Genomic DNA, 19136 nt, shown 5'->3' on the forward strand with positions numbered 1-19136 from the left:
CTTCCCTATCCCACTTTCGGGCATCTATGCTTTTAGACAAGAGCTCCTTCGTGACTAAGCGGTTACAGTACGCACCTTTGGCGTGGGATATCCCGGTTCGATTGCCGGCGGAAGCTCATGTGGTTCGGATTCCACGTTAATAATTAGGTCCCGTCTCATATAGCCTTGCTGCTGGAGGAACGTTAAACTCAAATTCAACTCAACTCAACTCATTTACGGACAAACAATTATCTGCTATCGGTGTCCATTATTCACAAGTTTTACTGTCACGGTATATAATAAAACATGAAAGGAAAACACGATATATGAAGATACTAACATACGTTAAGTTTCACAAATTATTTTCTAAGTTCGCTCTTGTATGGTACATAAATCCGATATTGAGAGGGCAAACATTTCAACTCATTAAGTTAGAGTGTTAATATATTTTTAGATAGCAACCACAAAAGTTTCACTATCTTTTAGGTTATACTATGACCAAGTTCATTAGTATAAGTCACCAGATAAATGTATTTGTTGATTGCTTTGTTAATTAGCAACCTCATTATTATGACAGACACTTAGAAATATAGTTTACCAGAGGCACTACTATTAAGCACTAAACCGAAAACAGTTACGTCTTTTGAAGGATATTTGGCCATCTTCGGATAGTATAAAATGAGGTTTTTATCAATGGGAAAGTATCACTAAATTAAGATGGCCTCCCATCCTGAGATCTCCATTCTAGTTCTTCTGTTCGTTTCTGGATGCTGTATTGCGCTTGGAAATAACAATTCACAAAATGGGTCGCCAATAGAAGAGATTACCACAATGAAGCCAATAGGTAAGAATAATATTTTTGTTAAATTCTTTTTAAAATATTGTTTCCTCACTTACTTTAATCCAATGGTGAACTTTAAAAACAAATCATTTCAACCGTAAGGTATTGTTTTCCTCGACGACGCGTCGGTTGTTTGTGATTCAATGATGCCAGCAAGAATAGTTTTGTTATGCATGACATTAGTCATTGATATTTTGGTAGTATTATTAATGAAAGCATGAAGGGCACAAGTGAAATGAAAGTACGGACACTAATGACGGAAAGAACTAATTTAGAAGAAATCTGGACAAAGAGTACATGAAGATACTCATCAAATCATTACAATATTGCACAGTATGGGTCAAAGGCGTCCATGTTGTGGTTTCCAAGGGGGGGGGGAGCCAAGAAAAAGCGATATTTCAAATATAGTTTCAAATTTTGCTGTAACTATTGTAAAAATTCTATTGCGTTTTTGATATTCTGAAGTACAATTACCTCTAGGGGGGCGAGCGCCCCTCTTGCCCCCTGATGGACTCCCCTTGGTATGGGATAGAAAACTTGATACTAAGCGAAAGTGTAGAAACACCATTAAATGCATTCGAAATGTGAGTGTGAAGAGGAATTGATAAAAGTAGTAGGGTCGAACGGGAAATACCGAGAAAGCGCAAGGTTGGAATTTAAAGAAGTAACAGTGCTATGTGCACACTACGGAAAGGAGTTTGGTTTATATAATCTGATATCTTCTGAATTAACACTAAAACTGAAATAGTAGTAGATTTGTTATTTCATTAGAGAAATTAGAACATACATGTAAAATATTCTTCGGATGCATTATTCATCTTAATAACAACTTCTCACTATATATTACCGCTTTTACTCTATAGCGATAAGCGTTTGAACCGGAAGTACTTGATTTCTGATATTTCCGGTTTAAATACAGTGTTGAGATAGACTTTGGTAACTATTCTTAGAATGCTAAATAGGTTAGAAGAAAAAAAACACTACTCTCTCCCTCTTTTTTTCTTTTCTTTTCTTTCTTTTTTGTTCTTCGTAGATCAATATTAGATGGGAATTTGAAGTGGATTTTTAGCGCTTTCTGTTTTAGTAAAGAGTTTAGGATGGCGATGAAATATATTCTTCGAGGTGCTTAAGATGCCCTATCACTACAAAATTAAAATACCGCTAATTTTACAGTAATTATGTGATCTCTTCAAATAGATCAAATATAATCGAAATGTGGAATAAGAACGCCCTAGACAATATTATTTTGGTCGTTCGCTTTGATCGTTCAACTGTACCCGCACCGGGAATCAAACATGGGACCACGCGAACCAAAGTCAAGCGTGCTAGCCACTAGACCAAGCGGGGGTTCTAGGGGGAAAATAGAAAGTGGGTGTAATGAGAAAAAGGGGAGAGTCTGCATTTGAGAAGCGGCATTAAAAGCAGAAGTAGTTGGATTCGGATAGAAAGGTTAGGTAAGTGTATGATTCCAGTCATATGTCCGTAAGGGAGGAAAACTTATGAAAATGATTAATACGATTATTATCATATTATGTTAAATAAGGTCAAGAAAAAAAAAAAACACGATCCGTTTTCAAATTCATAACCAAATATACAGCGGTGGCCTTTGAGAACAATCACATCGATAAAATTAAAATTTCATGGTTATAAATTAAGGAAACAGAGATTCAGGAAACTATATACAGGGTGTTTCAAAACAATAAGAACGTATGCGAGGTGATTCCTGACACCAAGATAAGGCAAAAGGTATAGACGAACCTGGGTGCACAAATACTTCCTTTCGGAGTTATAGGCTGCCGAAAACATGAAAAAATGAACTTTAAAGGCCCATAGCTCCAAAACTATGGGGTCTACCGTAGTCGGGTGAAGACTTCTTAAAAACTAGCATGTACCTTAAACAAACATTCAAGTTTCAGAATCCTCTGGTACTTCCGCAACAATTTTATAGATGTACATACTAATTACGTACATACTACTCTTTTTTTTATTCAACGAGCAATTGTAGCTTAAATGGCTTAACAGAGAAGTTAACCTTAAATTTGCACTTAGATTCAATTCTAAGGTTGATTGTATAATTGCATAAATTGAAGTTAAGGTTATTATGTTTGTAGGTCACATGAATTTTAAAGTTAAACGAGCGAAATTTATTATACACTTGAGGTTGAATGGATGTGGGGTTTACATTTTACATTGAATTAGGTTTAGCGACTCTTAATTCTTGCTTCTTGGGAGAAATTACGTTAAGGATGCAGAGTACACGTACGTAAGCGTTATTTTACAATATTGTTACATGTTTTAATTGCAAAGTATATACGAGGAATTAAAACAGTGCAATTTTTGGTACTCCATCTGTGTTTATTTTTTTTATGTATTACCAACAACTTATTTCAAACACAGTGACTGTATTCATTATTAGAGTTCAACTAACTTAAGAATTGTTGAACAATTATTGTTGTATAATTTTAATTGTTAGATTTGTTAATTTTATACTTCAATATAGAACAATCAAGTATTGAGTTTACGCTTTTATTCAAATTTATACATTTGTTAGTAATAAGAATATTTAATTGTTTCATATTGAAATATAAACTTATAAAATGTAACAAAATAAAACATGAAATAAAGTAAATAAAACATGGATAAATTAACAAATAATGAAATGTTTTAATTATGGATAAAATTATTATTATAAATATAATGGATGTTTGAAAACTAATGAGCCTACCTGCGAATACGTGCTTAAGAGTCTTCATCCCGGCGAAATTAAAATACCGCTAATTTTACAGTAATTATGTGATATCTTCAAATAGATAAAAGATAATAGAAATGTGGAACAAGAGCGTCCTAGACAATATTATTTTACATGAGAAACCGTTATCACGACTCACTTATCTGCTTTCGATTTCGAGCCATTTTGAAAATCGGCATTTATTTTCGCGTTTCTAAACAGCTGAAAACTGAAAGCCACTAGGTGACTTGTGATAACGGTACCTCACGCAAAATAATATTGTCTAGGGCGCTCTTGTTCCATATTTCAATTATCTTTTATCTATTTGAAAATATCACATAATTACTGTAAAATTAGCGGTATTTTAATTTCACCGGGGTGAAGACTCTTAAGGCGAGTAGTGCCTTAACACTTGTCGGGAGGGGAACAGATAGTATCAATATTCATATTTGAGCTCAGGGTAAGTATCACGACTGGGAATCGAGCCCGAGATCACTTGACTACAAATGGCATTTTCTTATACGTCATTCTGTACCGTTTCTTAAATACGGGTGGCCCAAAAGTAGGTATACACCCCTACATTGATGAAGTATAACATTCTAGCTTATAGGTTTATTTGCTTCGGTTGTTCCAAGGTTAAGATATAAGTAAAAAGACATTACGAACAAATAATACAAAACAATAAGTGTACCTAGTGGATAGCAATAAGAAATTATATAAAATGTAATGAGCTGATCAGTACAGTACTGTGTACGCTGATCAGTATACAGTACCGCACTTTTGGGCCACCCTGTGTATTCTTTCACGAAGATTGACAGAGTTAATGTGACGACTAGGATAAGTTTTAATTTAATTAATATTGAAAAGCAAATTAATAAATAAAAACAGTGTTATACAACAGACATAATAATATACTATATGTATATGCTCCATTGAATATACTCTATTAAAAATGTATAATTTCTGTTATCTCTTCAGTTTGCGACAGAGGTGAATATGGTCCACTATCGCTTCTGCCCGAGAAATGTGACCTGACATGTGAGAAGATTCAAATGTCACTCAATAATCAAACCGTGCCCCCTTGTCATGAGGTCCCAGTTCTGCGCTGTGGTTGTAGATTGTTCCATGTAAGGGATTTGAACACTGGAAAATGTGTTCCAGCAGATGAATGTAATTTACATTTAGGTAAGTAATGTTTTCAACAATAAAATAAACAAAGTATTTCTTTACTGTAAAGATTTGGACTTTGAAAATATTTAAATTTTAATGGAAGGATAACGATACGTTATACTTTTATTTTCCTCTTAGAATATACTGGAATTGCTTGTAAGTGACAAGTTACTTGGCAAAATATGAATTTAAAATGAATTATTTATCAATTAGGAAACTTAGAGATTATAAATTTTACCGTAACGTTAAGTTAGGTTTCCTAAATCAAGTACTACTCAAAATGTGCATTATAATTTTGAATTTATAAATTACCATTTTAGACACAGCAGAATATATATTACACCACAAATATTATTGGATGATATTTTATCAAGTTCAGAAGTAATTAGAGACCTGCACATGCCGAATTTTCCGGCTCGAGCCCAATCCAGCCCGAATGTACCTAAGCCCGGCCCAGCCCGGGCCCGAAAAGTTTTGGAGATTTTTGGCCCGAGCCCGGCCCGGTCCGATAAGTTTTTTCAAAATTGTTGGTCCAAGCCCTGGCCGGGCCCGATATATTTTTAAGAAACTTAACTCGAGCCCCAATCTTGCTCAAAATTTAGTATTAAACTTGCCCTAACCCTCACAAACATTTTCTAAACTCTGGTTCACAACCTGACGCTTGCCTCTCGAATGGTACTATTGCCTCCTAGAACTTTGCCTGTCATCGAGAGAACAAAAGGTCCATTTCCTGTAACAAAAATCTAACTTAATTGATTTTTAGCATAAAGTGAAGATGGCAATATTGTTTAGCGACAGGCAAAACTTTCCTACCCCTTTTTGTCTTATTTTGGGTTCAGTGAAGATCAAAGTCAGAGCTCAATTTACCGCCTGCAATCCTCTATAGTGAAAGTGGAGCCGCTAAGCAACACAAACTGTAAATAGCTATTGCATTCTTTGTAACATTTTTCACTGGCACACTTCAACGTTTGGCTTTATTCCAATTGTCGTTTAACGAAAGTCAATAATTATTAAAGAATTGCAATTAATCGGCTTCAGCCCTGCCCGACCTGAAGAAAAATCAGTGTCGGTTCGCCCAAGCCTGGCCAGTGCGGGTCTCTAGAAGTAATACATTCTTTTAAGTGCTTTAGCTTCGTAATATACTCATATATAATATATTCTTCTAGACAGCCAAAGGATCAATTTTATTCGGTAGATGTCATTTGCTGGAGGATGTTTGGTGCCATTTAACTTCGAGATGTGTAACTTATACAATCTTTATTTGAATAGTACAAAATTGAATATGGATATCTAGTGTTAAAGCTACCTTTACTAATTAAGATATTTACGGTTTATCTCTATTAACGAATTCGGCCGAGAGAACCGCTGTTAATTATCCATTGCCAGAAAAGAAGTTTGAAACCTTGGTTTGCGTTCAAGGATTATCGTGAGTAGCAACGGGGAGCGACGTGCGAATAATATAATATTATAAGCTCCAATGAATACACACATGATTCTAATAAATAAATAATTCATTACAGCGGAACAAAAAAAATGGTAATTACTATTGGAACAAAAGACATACTATTTAGCGTAATGGAAAATAGTTTGCTTTTGATTATCTTGTAAACTATGCCCGAGACTTTATTTTGAAACATATGATTTTCTATCGATTAATATCTGTTTGATCTAAGCTAATAATAATTTTCTTATATTTCTCATTAGCTGTTGTGTCCTATCGACTTCACTCGATACTCTCGGGAACTTATCATGAAGATTAACGCTCATCCTTGTCTTTCTCTTGAACTCAATCGATCTATCGATTTCTATGCCTTAACTTTGGATATTTTTTTCGATCTTATATGATAATAATAATATTGTAAAATCTAAGATTATTTTCAAACAATTTATTAGAAACCATTATCTGTGCTAAACAGAAAGCTAAAATTTGTTCGTTCACTGTTCCTTGTATTCCTTGTTATTTAGTTCGTTCTTTCATTCTACAGAATGTCCTCCTCATGAGGTTGCATACTGGGGTTCTATATCAGGATGTGACACAGCGTGCTCTGACCTAGTACCTGGATCTCCTCAGAGATTGTGTTCCACTCCGCCAGTTTTCGCCTGTCACTGTCGGGAAGGCTTTGTCAGAGAAACAATTGGAGGAAGATGTATTCCAATAATGGAGTGTAAGTAATACATACACAGCCATATTCATTAAACTTTTGACATTCACAAGTCATCTATAATTTAAACGTCGTCTTCTAGTGACAAATGTGGTGGAGATACTGTAAGAGGCCTAATCACTGCGAAATTAAAATACCGCTAATTTTACAGTAATTATGTGATATCTTCAAATAGATAAAATATAATCGAAATGTGGAACGACAGCGCCCTAGACAATATTATTTTGCATGAGGTACCTTATCACGAGTCACTTAGTAGCTTTCCGTTTGCAGTCATTTAGAAACGCGAAGCCGATTTTCGATAATCTTTTATCTATTTGAAAATATCACATAATTAGTGTAATATTAGCGGTATTTTAATTTCGCTGTGATGGGGCCTCTTAATATTTTCACTTGAAGTAAACAGTTAAATAGCCAATATATATTTTAAGTTTTATTTTTTACTTTTTTAATCGTAGCACTCTGCGTGAAATTATGTTTTTGTTTCCATCTTACAAGTTTTTTGTTTACTTGTCCTAAATTAAGACTATTTTTAAAAAATAATTGAAGTAAATTATATTAAAACTGCTGGTGTAAGGAACGTGAGATCTACCAGCCAGCCAGTGGCACACATCGTCTCCCTTTCCACGTTTAAAATTGGCTATGTATATCGGTGTTCACTTCTTTCTTCCTTTCAAGTAGTTTTCCAATTGTCCTCACGACACTGGGTGAACTTCGCAATACTGATTCCATGTCAGAAGGGCCCGGATAAAAGGGGACTCGGGCCCTTATGACCGGGGCCCTTTTGACGCGGGGCCGTTTTGACTCGGGCCTTTCTGTCCTCGCCCTTTTGTCCGGGCCCTTCTGACGTGACACCGCAACACCAACGCCATCTGATGAGTACTTTCAGTTGAGCACACCCGGCAGCATTCGACTTCGCTTATCTCACGAACTTTCAACCAGTGTGGTCAAGGGGTTGGTAGAATTAAGACTATAATTGAAGTTTTGAAAGTCTCGATTTTGTGGAATGAAGATTACAGTGTATATACACTCTTGATAAAAAAAGGATCAAGTTAAGAAAAAACTCTTTGAAAGTTTCTGTGTATTTAATAATACATGGGAATCAATGATACAAGAGTGAATATTCTTCAAGCGATTGAGATGTGAATTTCAATTCACAGAATTACAATTTCATCTGTACCATTGTAGAAAATGACATTTGAAAGAAATGTGGATATCCAAATTAGGGATAAGCAAAACCAAACCGAAACCCGAAAAACCGACATTTCGGTTTTCTCCAAAACCGGTTCGGTTTTTCACCGAAACCGGTTTCGGTTTTCACCGAAACTGGTTTCGGTGAAAACTTTTCGAAAACACATAAAACTATTTTTGTGGAAATGGATTCGGTTTCCGGAGAACAACGAAACACCATTCTGGTCAGAAATAGAACAAATTTTGAAAAAAAAAACCGGAATCGGTTTTGAAGAAAACCGAAACCGGACCAGGTAAGAAACCGGACCGTTTTCGGAGAAAACCGATAACCGGTTTTTTGAAAATTTTCAAAACCCGGTTTCGTTTTTTCTAAAAACCGAAAACCGAAAAACCGGTTTTTGTGCCCACCACTAATCCAAATATGGTTTTTGAACAGTACTATACAGATGAGCTCTTCTGGAAAGAACAGAAATTTTGACAATTTGCTTTTTTTTTTTAAAAAAAAATGTTTAATCACTCTCAATTTATACTTTCTGCACTAAATTTTACAAGAACAGAAATTAGAATATTATGAACTCGTGAGTGTTACGTTCAGTCAGGTAAAGTTAATCTTAATTGCTTATAACGTGGCGTTGCCTTGTTTGCTTGGAAGGGTAGATTATAGAATTCAGCTTGCCATTTGTGTTTTAAGTGTTCCAGGCACGTAGCCAAGGGGTGGGTCCGGGGGGTCCGGACCCCTCCTTCCTTCGAGACCATATATGAAAAAATTAGGAAAGGATGAAACAAAAAGAAAAGAGAAAAAGAAGAATCAGCGTTAAAAGTATAAAACTAGAGCAAACGTTTGGTTACTCTTTCTTATGTGGAACTTTGTGTGTAGGAAACAGAAGGGGTTCAATCTAAAAATTAATATTATTTGAACGGACCTTTTCGAATTCCATTTAGCTCCATGCTAATTCTATGGACTACAAATGACAATCAATAAACCTGTTCTATCAGGTAGATTCTCAGATAGAACTTAAGAAATGCCAACAATCACCAGAGCCTGGCAACATAAATTCCAGTTACACTTTAAAGTAATTTTCAATTTCGCGGCAACACTAATCCATTTTATAGGATGTGTTTACCGCCCAAAGAAATCTCGTTGCTATCTTTGACGGCATTAATCGAAGATAAGAAGAAGGAAGAAGACAACAAGAACCCAGTTCGAATTACCTAGGAAGACTATATTTTTCAATATTTTTTAAATATTATTTTACTTCAGATTTCTTTATAGTTTGTTATTAAAAGATTAATATGTCCTCATTTTATTGTCCTAACAAACTAATATGGGTGTGTTGCCAGTAAAATAGTTTAGATTGATTGAGCCCCTGGTGTGTAACCACAGTATTTCAAGTCACGACCCCCCCTTCCCTCATTACAAAATCCTGGCTAAACGAACCAATATATGTTGCCAGTAAAATAGTTTAGAATTATCGAACCCCTGGTGTGATAACCACAGTATTTCATGTCACGGACTCCCCCCCCCTATAACGAAATCCTGGCTACGTGCCTGAGTGTTCCATAACTTCAAGCTTGATGTTCTAAACTGATACTCGCATTTCTATCTTGGTTTGTTCTGTTTCCACAAATCCTAACTCATACAACTACTTTGCAATGATGTAATGGGCCGTATATTTGGGAATATACGGCGTATATACCCTCTCATAATTTTATAGTTCAACATATCCTCACCTCAATTCAGGAAAGAGTTAGAGTACATTTAAGTGAGTTTACGTTACGTTACGTTAATGACCTCTTGGCGTCAGGTACGCGGCAGAGGAGGTAGTGACAACTAATAGGAATTAGCATGCCTGACATTTAGGTGCGTCTTGCGTTTAAATTAAGCATTAATGTTTTAAAATTTCGAGTTTTAGTTAAGTAGCAATTGTTTTAGTACTGTTCATGCGAGTATCATGGTTTATACGACATTCTGTTAACAACGATGGACATGGTATACGAAGGAAGAAAAATTAGTCGTAAAATAAAAAATATCGCCAAAAAGTTCCTTTGTTACATTTTGCTCCCCGTGAAGCAATCCCAACAATAGGTAACCAAATATGTGATTTAAAAAGTTCTATGTTTTATATGTAATGGATATGCTTAAGTTTCATTGTAGTGTCTACAATTGTTATGAGAAAGAAAGAATATTTTTCAAACCTGTCTGACATTACCAGATTCCATATACCTAGTTATAAAGAGGGAGAGAAGGTGATGTATTAAATAAACATTTCAAAGTCAGTACCGGTAGTGTTCATTCGAGTATCATTGTTCATACATCATTATCTTTAGAAGGAATGAAACTCATTTTCAAATAGTATCATCTACATGTATGACTAATATACGAATGAAAGAAAGTTTAAAATAAATAGGTAAATCTCCCTCCAAAAAAGTTGTTTTTTTCCTTAAATTGATGAGTCCTCTGGAGTGGTTCCGAGTACAGACACCCAAATATAAAACCTATCTTAGAAAATACCAGTTTTCTATACGGAAGGTGTGTGTCAAGTTACATTGAAATATCTAAGATAGATAGCAGGAAAAATAGTTCGGAATGCAATTTGACAATACCAAATTTCATATGACAAATAACAGTACATAAAACGTAAATATTGAAGGACCTTTCAACTACCATTCGCTAATAAATATAACAAACTAACAAACTAGCAGCTAAAAGAACTCTCATTTCCCTTTTCTAGCTCATAACTAAATACGTAAATATAGTTTTCGGAGTGTGGGGCACCGCTAAATGGTTCATTGTTCAGTATATACGCAAGAACTTAAAGTACCGATAAACAACAGTTCTTATTCCTTCCACTGTTGAAAAACAGGGACACAAATGTTGGTGCACTGCCCCAAATCACATGACTTTCTTTCAAAATTGAAGCTTAAAATGGCTAATCGACCTATACCTTCGTAATAGCGGGAAAATATGATTTGTTACTACATAACATCCTCTCCAAAACAGATAAAAAAAAGTTTCAAGCAAATAGTTAGGTTTTAGGGGATGACAATTTGTGATTGTATATATATATATATATATATATATATATATATATATATTGTAGCAGGACTCGATTTTCGAGGAAAATAATTTGTATATTTTGATTCTGTTTTATGTTTATGTCACAAAATCATTTATTGAGGTTATGGGAATTAAATGTTGTATATGCGAGTAAATGCAAGCTGCACAAAGTTGCTAATGTTTGTGTCAGCAGTTTATTGTAAACACATGTGTACAAGAATGTCATCGTTGAGAGTCTGGCAATGTAGGAAGGAAATGTTGACAATGTGTCTATCCTCACATTAGCCAGATTCTAGAAATTGTATAAAGTGAATCTGTAAGATTTCACGAATTTCATGAGATTACGGATGTACGGAGAATTGCTTAGAATCGGGAAATCAGAACGTGTCGAGGATTGCAATTTTGAGTTTTGACACATGGAAGGAATTTGTCTCTCCATGTGAAAACGGTGTTGCACGTGCTGCAGCAGACGAAAAAGCAGACGACGGAGGTTGGACAAGGCGAAACAAAACTGGAAGACGAGAAGGTTTTGGGAGAGAGTTCAGAGAGTTCGTGAACAGTCCTTGGAGAGTCCTTTGAGAGTTCGTAAAGATTCGACAGTGGACAGTACTTCGAGATTCGATAGGAAGTCTATAGTAGAGTCTATGATCAAGTTACAGTGATCATTCTTTGGTTCGAGTTTGGAGAACCAAGTTCTATTCGAGAATCAGCCAGATGACAGGAGGAGAAAATAATTCATATTCCAAATCATCCTAACAACGGAGAACGTCACACAGAGAGTAGCATTGGAACGAAGTCATACTTCAATGCTCATTTCGTCTTTCATCAGCTAAGAGATTCAGCTTAAAGGAGCCGAGTTCAACGCCGGAACAACGAGGGAAATACACCAGTTTATTCAGGTATGTGTAGCACCGATTCAGTATTCAAAAGCTCAATACTTGACCGTTTCTGTACTCGTCTGGCAAAATGAATCTTAATATCCGTCATTACTAACGTTCTGAAATCTTACAGTACACTCATAAACATAACGAAATACAGTGTTTTTATTTTAATGGAGTCGAACCAAGAACGTTTCTTGAGCAGGACCTAGACATTCCTTGCGAATACGTCGACAATGAGGTGAGACTTCAGAGCATAAAAGAGGCACGCCAGCTAGCGTACAAAAATTTGCAGAGAAGATTTAGATCTCAGAAGAAGCAAATAGAGAAAAAGTTTGATCAACCGAATTTTGAAATTGGTCAAAAAGTGTTAATTAGGGAAATGCCAAGAGCAGGTTTGCCCGCATGTTTTGGTAACCGTTACAATACTAAAGGGGTAATTGTGGACAAGATAAACAATAATTCATACAAAGTACAGTATGAAACTAAAAATGGTGAAAAGAAGAGTGACACTATAGACTTAAGACGAGTAAAATTATTTGTAGAAAGTAAAAATGGTGAAAAATATGGTGAGACAGATAAAACATCAGACGGTGATGAATAAATTTTGATTTGGTGAAAAAAAAAGTTTTAACATAGGGTCTAATGTAACTATGGTACAAATTGGGTCTACCGATGAAGTGTCAGAAAGGGGGCACTTTCTCAACCAAACCCTAATCCCGAGATTGGAGGAAATGCTAATCTCCATCAGGAAATTTCCCGAATCGATAGACACTTTTTGAATTATAGTTACTAGAATTGTGAATAAATAATAAATGTATGGAATGTAAAATTAAAATTACTAATTAAAATCAGTTGACACCTAGAAAGTAAAAATAAGATATAAAATACATAGGATTAAATAAATTGTTGACAGTAGACTAAAACACAAATAAATAAATAAATGAATAGTAACAGGAAATTAATATTAGGTTTTAATAATTCCAGAATTTTATTCGAGACTGAAAAGGAAACATTAGAATAATGAAATATGACTATAACGAAAACAACATCGACTTATTGCTAAAAACGCCTATTGTTTATGAAAATACTGTATCAAAAATGTTTAATGTAATTTCAATGGGTTATCTAACTAACAATTTTCGAACGTACTATAAGTTACCGGAAGTGGTATACTTAGCTAATGGAATATATCACACACTAGATCGATCGAAAGGTGAATTCAAGAGTTTCTTGTATTTTTGCGAGCAGATATCACTAGATGATGCAGCTAAATGCTTGAACAACATTGTGTTCAATGGATCGTTAAGTGGTTGCGAACAACAAACCGAGAAATACCTAGGCAAGGTAGTGTACAAATATACTCATGCTGGAGTATTATACTCATCATTGGTAGAAGGATATATAACTAAGTTAGGTAAACATCACGAAGTTACATCGACGAAGGTAAATTTTGGGAACAATTGTTCGTATTTCATTGAATACGATTCATTCGATAACCTAATTTTTGGAGAATTGGCGATTCCAACAAGAAAAGTAATAAGCGTAAACAATAAGCATCTAAGTTTGATAGGGAATTGGACGCTAAAGCAATTAAATTTTAGTATACACCATGAGGAACTCAACAATCTAGCTGAAAATTTATTAAAACTGAAAGTGGATACCACTGTACCACTACTAATAATTAGAACGAATTACATAATGTATGTAATAGCAGCAATCATATTTGTATTAATTATTTCAGTCATTGCATTAATAACGTTGTATTGTAGACTGTATAGATCGATAAGAAAATATAAAGTAGAAAATAGTGAACCATAATAATCATAATAATAATAATAATAATAACAACAATAATAATAATAACATTATTTAGGATCATATTGTATAAAAATTGTTTGTATTCCGCGAACTAGAGCGAGAAAAGTCTAGAAAAGGTTGTAAACCAGTTTGTAAACATTGGAATTAAGTATTGGTAATTTTGGAAAAAAAAATCGAATGTAAACAAACAAGTAAATGTGTCAAAGTGTATTCAAATCATGCATTCTATACTCACCAAGCAGCCATCACCAATAGTAAACACCATCACCATATGAAGGTATAGGGTTAAGTAAACAAAGTCTATAGTTTATGATAGTCCATAATAGTCATACTACCTAAACCGGATAGGTTGTATTGTAATACGGTGTACCAAACGATGTCCCATTTCCGTATAAAGTGTGAACGAAATGAAGAAAATTGTGAAATAAGGATAGAAATAGATGAAATAGATAACCTAGATAAATCTAGGATTGTGACATCAATCAAGAATAGATAAAGTCTAAAAACATTCAAACATTCAAGAAGGGATAAGGTAAATAAATGTAGAAAGTAATAATATTAGTAATAACAACACTAGAAAATAGTTAATAATAGATAAAAATAGACGAATTAGTAATGGGTTACTATTATAGTAATAGTAGATAGTATATATGTATAATTACTACAAGCGTTTTTATAAAATAGCAAATAATAAATTTTATAGGGTATGTAAATGGTGAATTAAAAGGTTAAAAGATGCAAATAAGCATAGATAAAGCTAGAAATAATTCACAAATAGTGTTAAAGAATGTTTAGTGTATGTAGTAATAACGTATTTATTCATTATTTTTAAACTCCGAAAATTTTTGTAAATTTTAGAAAAGAAAAGAAAAGAAAATAATGATCAGTAATAATCAATCAATATTGATTGAAAAGAATCATTAGAATTATTAATTTTATTGTAGAACGTAATTTGTAAACGATATGAGCAAAGGCTCACATATTATTCTGTATGGATTTGCGTCAAACAGCTTTAATACTCTGAGCAGCTAGAGGTAAGAATGAGAACTGAGACCCGTGCGAGAGAGTAGCTCCGCGAGAGGCTACGCTAGTCTCCACTCCAGGTCTCAAGCACATGGTAAATACGAAAGATTCCGAGTGAACTCGAAGTGGACACGAACAGGAGTCGCTCTATCTAGCCCCGCTGAAGTTCCGTAAAGCGTGAAGATTAATCCTAGTCCGAGCGTAAATTCATATAATATGTTTTAGAAATTCAAGAAAAATTAGTATTTAATAAAATTTATAATATTTAACCACGTAAATGATTAAAATAAAGTTTAAACTACATAAATACGTATGAAATAAGTAATAAAAGCTTAAATATAGAGAGATATAGCGAGTATAATTTAATGCTATATTTATGATAGAAAAAGAGTGAAAACACGAGTTTTAGGTGTGAAACATAGTCTCCAAGTTATGGTTAGACGGACTTCACACATAGCTAGAGTGTTAACGGTCATGCACAAAAATTACTAGGAAAGTAACAAGGGTGCTCGACACAGAAAGAACAAAATAAGACTGCTTCAAAATATGCGACTTTTAGAACGCAAAAGAGTGTAGGCAGACACAAGTTAGGTGTTTTAATTATTTACTTAACTATAATAAATGTACTTTTCTACGAATTTTAAGTAGGCCTATCCCGACTTTATCTATTTCTCGTCTATTTCAGATAATATCCAAAAGCGAAGGAAATGGACATCAATACAATAGTATTATTAATATCAGCGTTAGTTTTAGGAAGTGTATTAGTTATAATAGTAATTATCACATGTTATATTTTGTTAAGATTAAATAGGATAGAGAGAAAATACGAAAATAGTGTAAGAAATGGTAAAAATAATGTAAGATCAAACATAGATGTAGAAGCAAATGATAGAGATGAGTCTGAGACTTACGCAGTTTCCCAAATATCACCAATTTATGCCACTATTTTTAATAAGAGCAAATCTACACTAAAAAACTATCCCACAAAGCACTGATATCACTATTTTTAAGAATTTGCCAGATGGTAGTATAGCGGATTGTAGTAAGAGCACTGAAACTGAACGGGAAAACACACACTTGCACCACATCACTACAGAAGATGAGAAATACACTAATACATCAATGGGACACTATAAATTCACGAAAACCGACGTTTTCAACGAAAATTCCGACAAACACGCAAAAACTGAGTGCCCGGAAAACATAAAAAGTGATTGTTTTTATCCGTGTGACATCGTTGTATTATAAATTATAGTGTTTTAAAACGAATAACGCAATAATTGCTACGGAATATTAACACTCGATGTTATCCAGTCAACAGTGACGCGCGAATAGAAAGGCAGGAAATACAAGTTAGGTTAACCTTGACGCACTTGATTGAAAACTGATGATCTTGCAGTTACTATGCTGGAAGGATCTACATGATATCCAACGCCCTGCGGCTAGATTATATTTCCGTTTATGCTAAAATGTCAGTGAATAAAATTTTGATGAAAATAAAACAATTATATTTTCAAGTTTTTACAGTGCAAATGTGAATATATTAACTAACTATGTTCTGAAAACTATGTTACAAGTTCTTTGTTTTAGATTTCCATTCACATAGCGGTGGAAATAAATGAAGTTGATCCAGTACTGATACGGCCAATAAATTCATTGGTTGGCACGTATGGACAGACAGAGTAGTGGAAGTTTTTGGTAACTTGAGACTCTAAAAGCGTTGTCGCTAAGAGAAGATAATTCAAGAGTACTTGCAAACTAACATATATGTAATTATGCACAATCATTCTGGACTAAAGGTGATGAGCAAGTAGTTCTGCGAAAACTCACTAGATGTCGTGAGGATATTCTTTGCTACATTACATTTGAAGTTTTGTATTTTATAATTATAGGAATTAAGGAAAAAAAAAGAAGATTAAAAATTCAAATATATATATATTTTTGAATAATTTTAGGTGAAGGAATATTCATTACTATTTATATAATTATTCTGCATAATAATACATGTTTTATTTTATTTCAAGTTTATATTTATCTTTCAATATTGATTCAGTTTATATGATGTACAGGGTGTTTATGGAAAATCGCCCTCTTACGAGGTCTACCTTGGATTGCGAGGCAACCAAGTTTTTAAGGGGGGCCATGTAGCAGGACTCGATTTTCGAGGAAAATAATTTGTATATTTTGATTCTGTTTTATGTTTATGTCACAAAATCATTTATTGAGGTTATGGGAATTAAATGTTGTATATGCGAGTAAATGCAAGCTGCACAAAGTTGCTAATGTTTGTGTCAGCAGTTTATTGTAAACACATGTGTACAAGAATGTCATCGTTGAGAGTCTGGCAATGTAGGAAGGAAATGTTGACAATGTGTCTATCCTCACATTAGCCAGATTCTAGAAATTGTATAAAGTGAATCTGTAAGATTTCACGAATTTCATGAGATTACGGATGTACGGAGAATTGCTTAGAATCGGGAAATCAGAACGTGTCGAGGATTGCAATTTTGAGTTTTGACACATGGAAGGAATTTGTCTCTCCATGTGAAAACGGTGTTGCACGTGCTGCAGCAGACGACGGAGGTTGGACAAGGCGAAACAAAACTGGAGGACGAGAAGGTTTTGAGAGAGTTCGTGAACAGTCCTTGGAGAGTCCTTTGAGAGTTCGTAGAGATTCGACAGTGGACAGCACTTCGAGATTCGATAGGAAGTTTATAGTAGAGTCTATGATCAAGTTACAGTGATCATTCTTTGGTTCGAGTTTGGAGAACCAAGTTCTATTCGAGAATCAGCCAGATGACAGGAGGAGAAAATAATTCATATTCCAAATCATCCTAACAACGGAGAACGTCACACAGAGAGTAGCATTGGAACGAAGTCATACTTCAATGCTCATTTCGTCTTTCATCAGCTAAGAGATTCAGCTTAAAGGAGCCGAGTTCAACGCCGGAACAACGAGGGAAATACACCAGTTTATTCAGGTATGTGTAGCACCGATTCAGTATTCAAAAGCTCAATACTTGACCGTTTCTGTACTCGTCTGGCAAAATGAATCTTAATATCCGTCATTACTAACGTTCTGAAATCTTACAGTACACTCATAAACATAACGAAATACAGTGTTTTTATTTTAATGAAGTGGACGTATTGTTATTTAATTTATCCCCAAATGAGAAACCTCTCGCAAGTAAATATCAGTGTTTGTCCCACTCATTCTAGATGGTGAGTGGAAGGCGCCTAGTTGCACTCAACTTTGCATCCCCAATTAGGCACTGAGTGGCTAGGTTGTCAATATATATATATATATATATATATATATATATATATATATATATATATATATGTGTGTGTGTGTGTGTGTGTGTGTAGAAATGCGTATGTGTCAGAGTGTAAAAAAAGTAAGTAATATACAAACATTTCCGTCTAGATGTTTATCAAAACCTAACTCGTATATGTTTTAAATAAAGAAAATTTAAACATTGGAGTAAAACTCTTCAGACAAAAGGAGCCGTAGAATGTATCTGCTTTTAAATATCACAGGACTGTGTTTGAAAACAAACACTTTTTATGGTTTTCATTATCTAATCCTGAAACTTAACATATTTATTTAACATTTTGCTATTTCACCAAATATAGGTATGAATAATAATGGTGTCGAGCTTCGGTTACAACATAAGAATCCAACAAAATTATGTATATTGTACACATTACATTATTTGATTCGATTTTGCTTTTACGAATGAGCTATATGAGACGTGGACTTACTGCTTAACTTGAGATTCGAACCATATGAACTCCCGCCAGGAAGCGAACCCTTGTCCCTCACAACAAAGGCACGTACCTTAAGCACGGAGAAGCTCTATATTACATTATTATATTATATAAAGCGTCTATTATGTTGTGTGTATATGTTATATTACGTGTATAAGAGAAAGTTGAACATGAGTTTGATTTTGAAGTTTTCATTACAATAATAGTCACTCATTTTTATTTATATTTTTTTAAATTTTCATTGTGCAAGTGAAGTATTTATTTACACAACCCATTGATTGCTAGTGTCTTGAAGTAAACACACAATATAAGAATATAGGATTAAATAAAATGACAATCAAGTATTATTTTTAAGAAGCTAATGTTTTTTTCTTCTATTCTGCAGGTTTTGAAAGAAACAATCATCCACTGGTACATTAGTATATTCTATTTATCTTTTAGTACAAATATTATTATGTGTTTAAATAATAGAAAAATCTTTTCTTGGTTTAATAAATTGGATATTAAAACAGAA

The 19136-nt window shown here is 34.1% G+C and overlaps 1 protein-coding gene across 1 annotated transcript; it reads left to right on the forward strand.

Annotated features, from left to right (window-relative positions):
• The first annotated feature begins 613 nt into the window (after positions 1–613).
• LOC145694427 (uncharacterized) lies at positions 614–19136 on the forward strand. Its single transcript, XM_081770633.1, has 4 exons — positions 614–823; positions 4527–4733; positions 6704–6883; positions 19008–19136. The coding sequence occupies exons 1-4, from the start codon at positions 697–699 to the stop codon at positions 19040–19042; spliced, it is 549 nt and encodes a 182-aa protein (XP_081626759.1). The 5' UTR covers positions 614–696; the 3' UTR covers positions 19043–19136.

This window comes from Thermobia domestica, chromosome 9 (assembly GCF_964235325.1).
Source record: "Thermobia domestica chromosome 9, izTheDome1.hap1.1, whole genome shotgun sequence".
In the NCBI taxonomy this organism is placed as follows: Eukaryota; Metazoa; Arthropoda; class Insecta; order Zygentoma; family Lepismatidae; genus Thermobia; species Thermobia domestica.

Coding starts and splice junctions, on each gene's coding strand:
- LOC145694427 (XM_081770633.1), top strand. CDS start 697: ATGGCCTCCCATCCTGAGATCTCCATTCTAGTTCTTCTGTTCGTTTCT. Junction 824..4,526: donor TACCACAATGAAGCCAATAG/GTAAGAATAATA, acceptor TTATCTCTTCAG/TTTGCGACAGAGGTGAATAT. Junction 4,734..6,703: donor TGAATGTAATTTACATTTAG/GTAAGTAATGTT, acceptor TTCATTCTACAG/AATGTCCTCCTCATGAGGTT.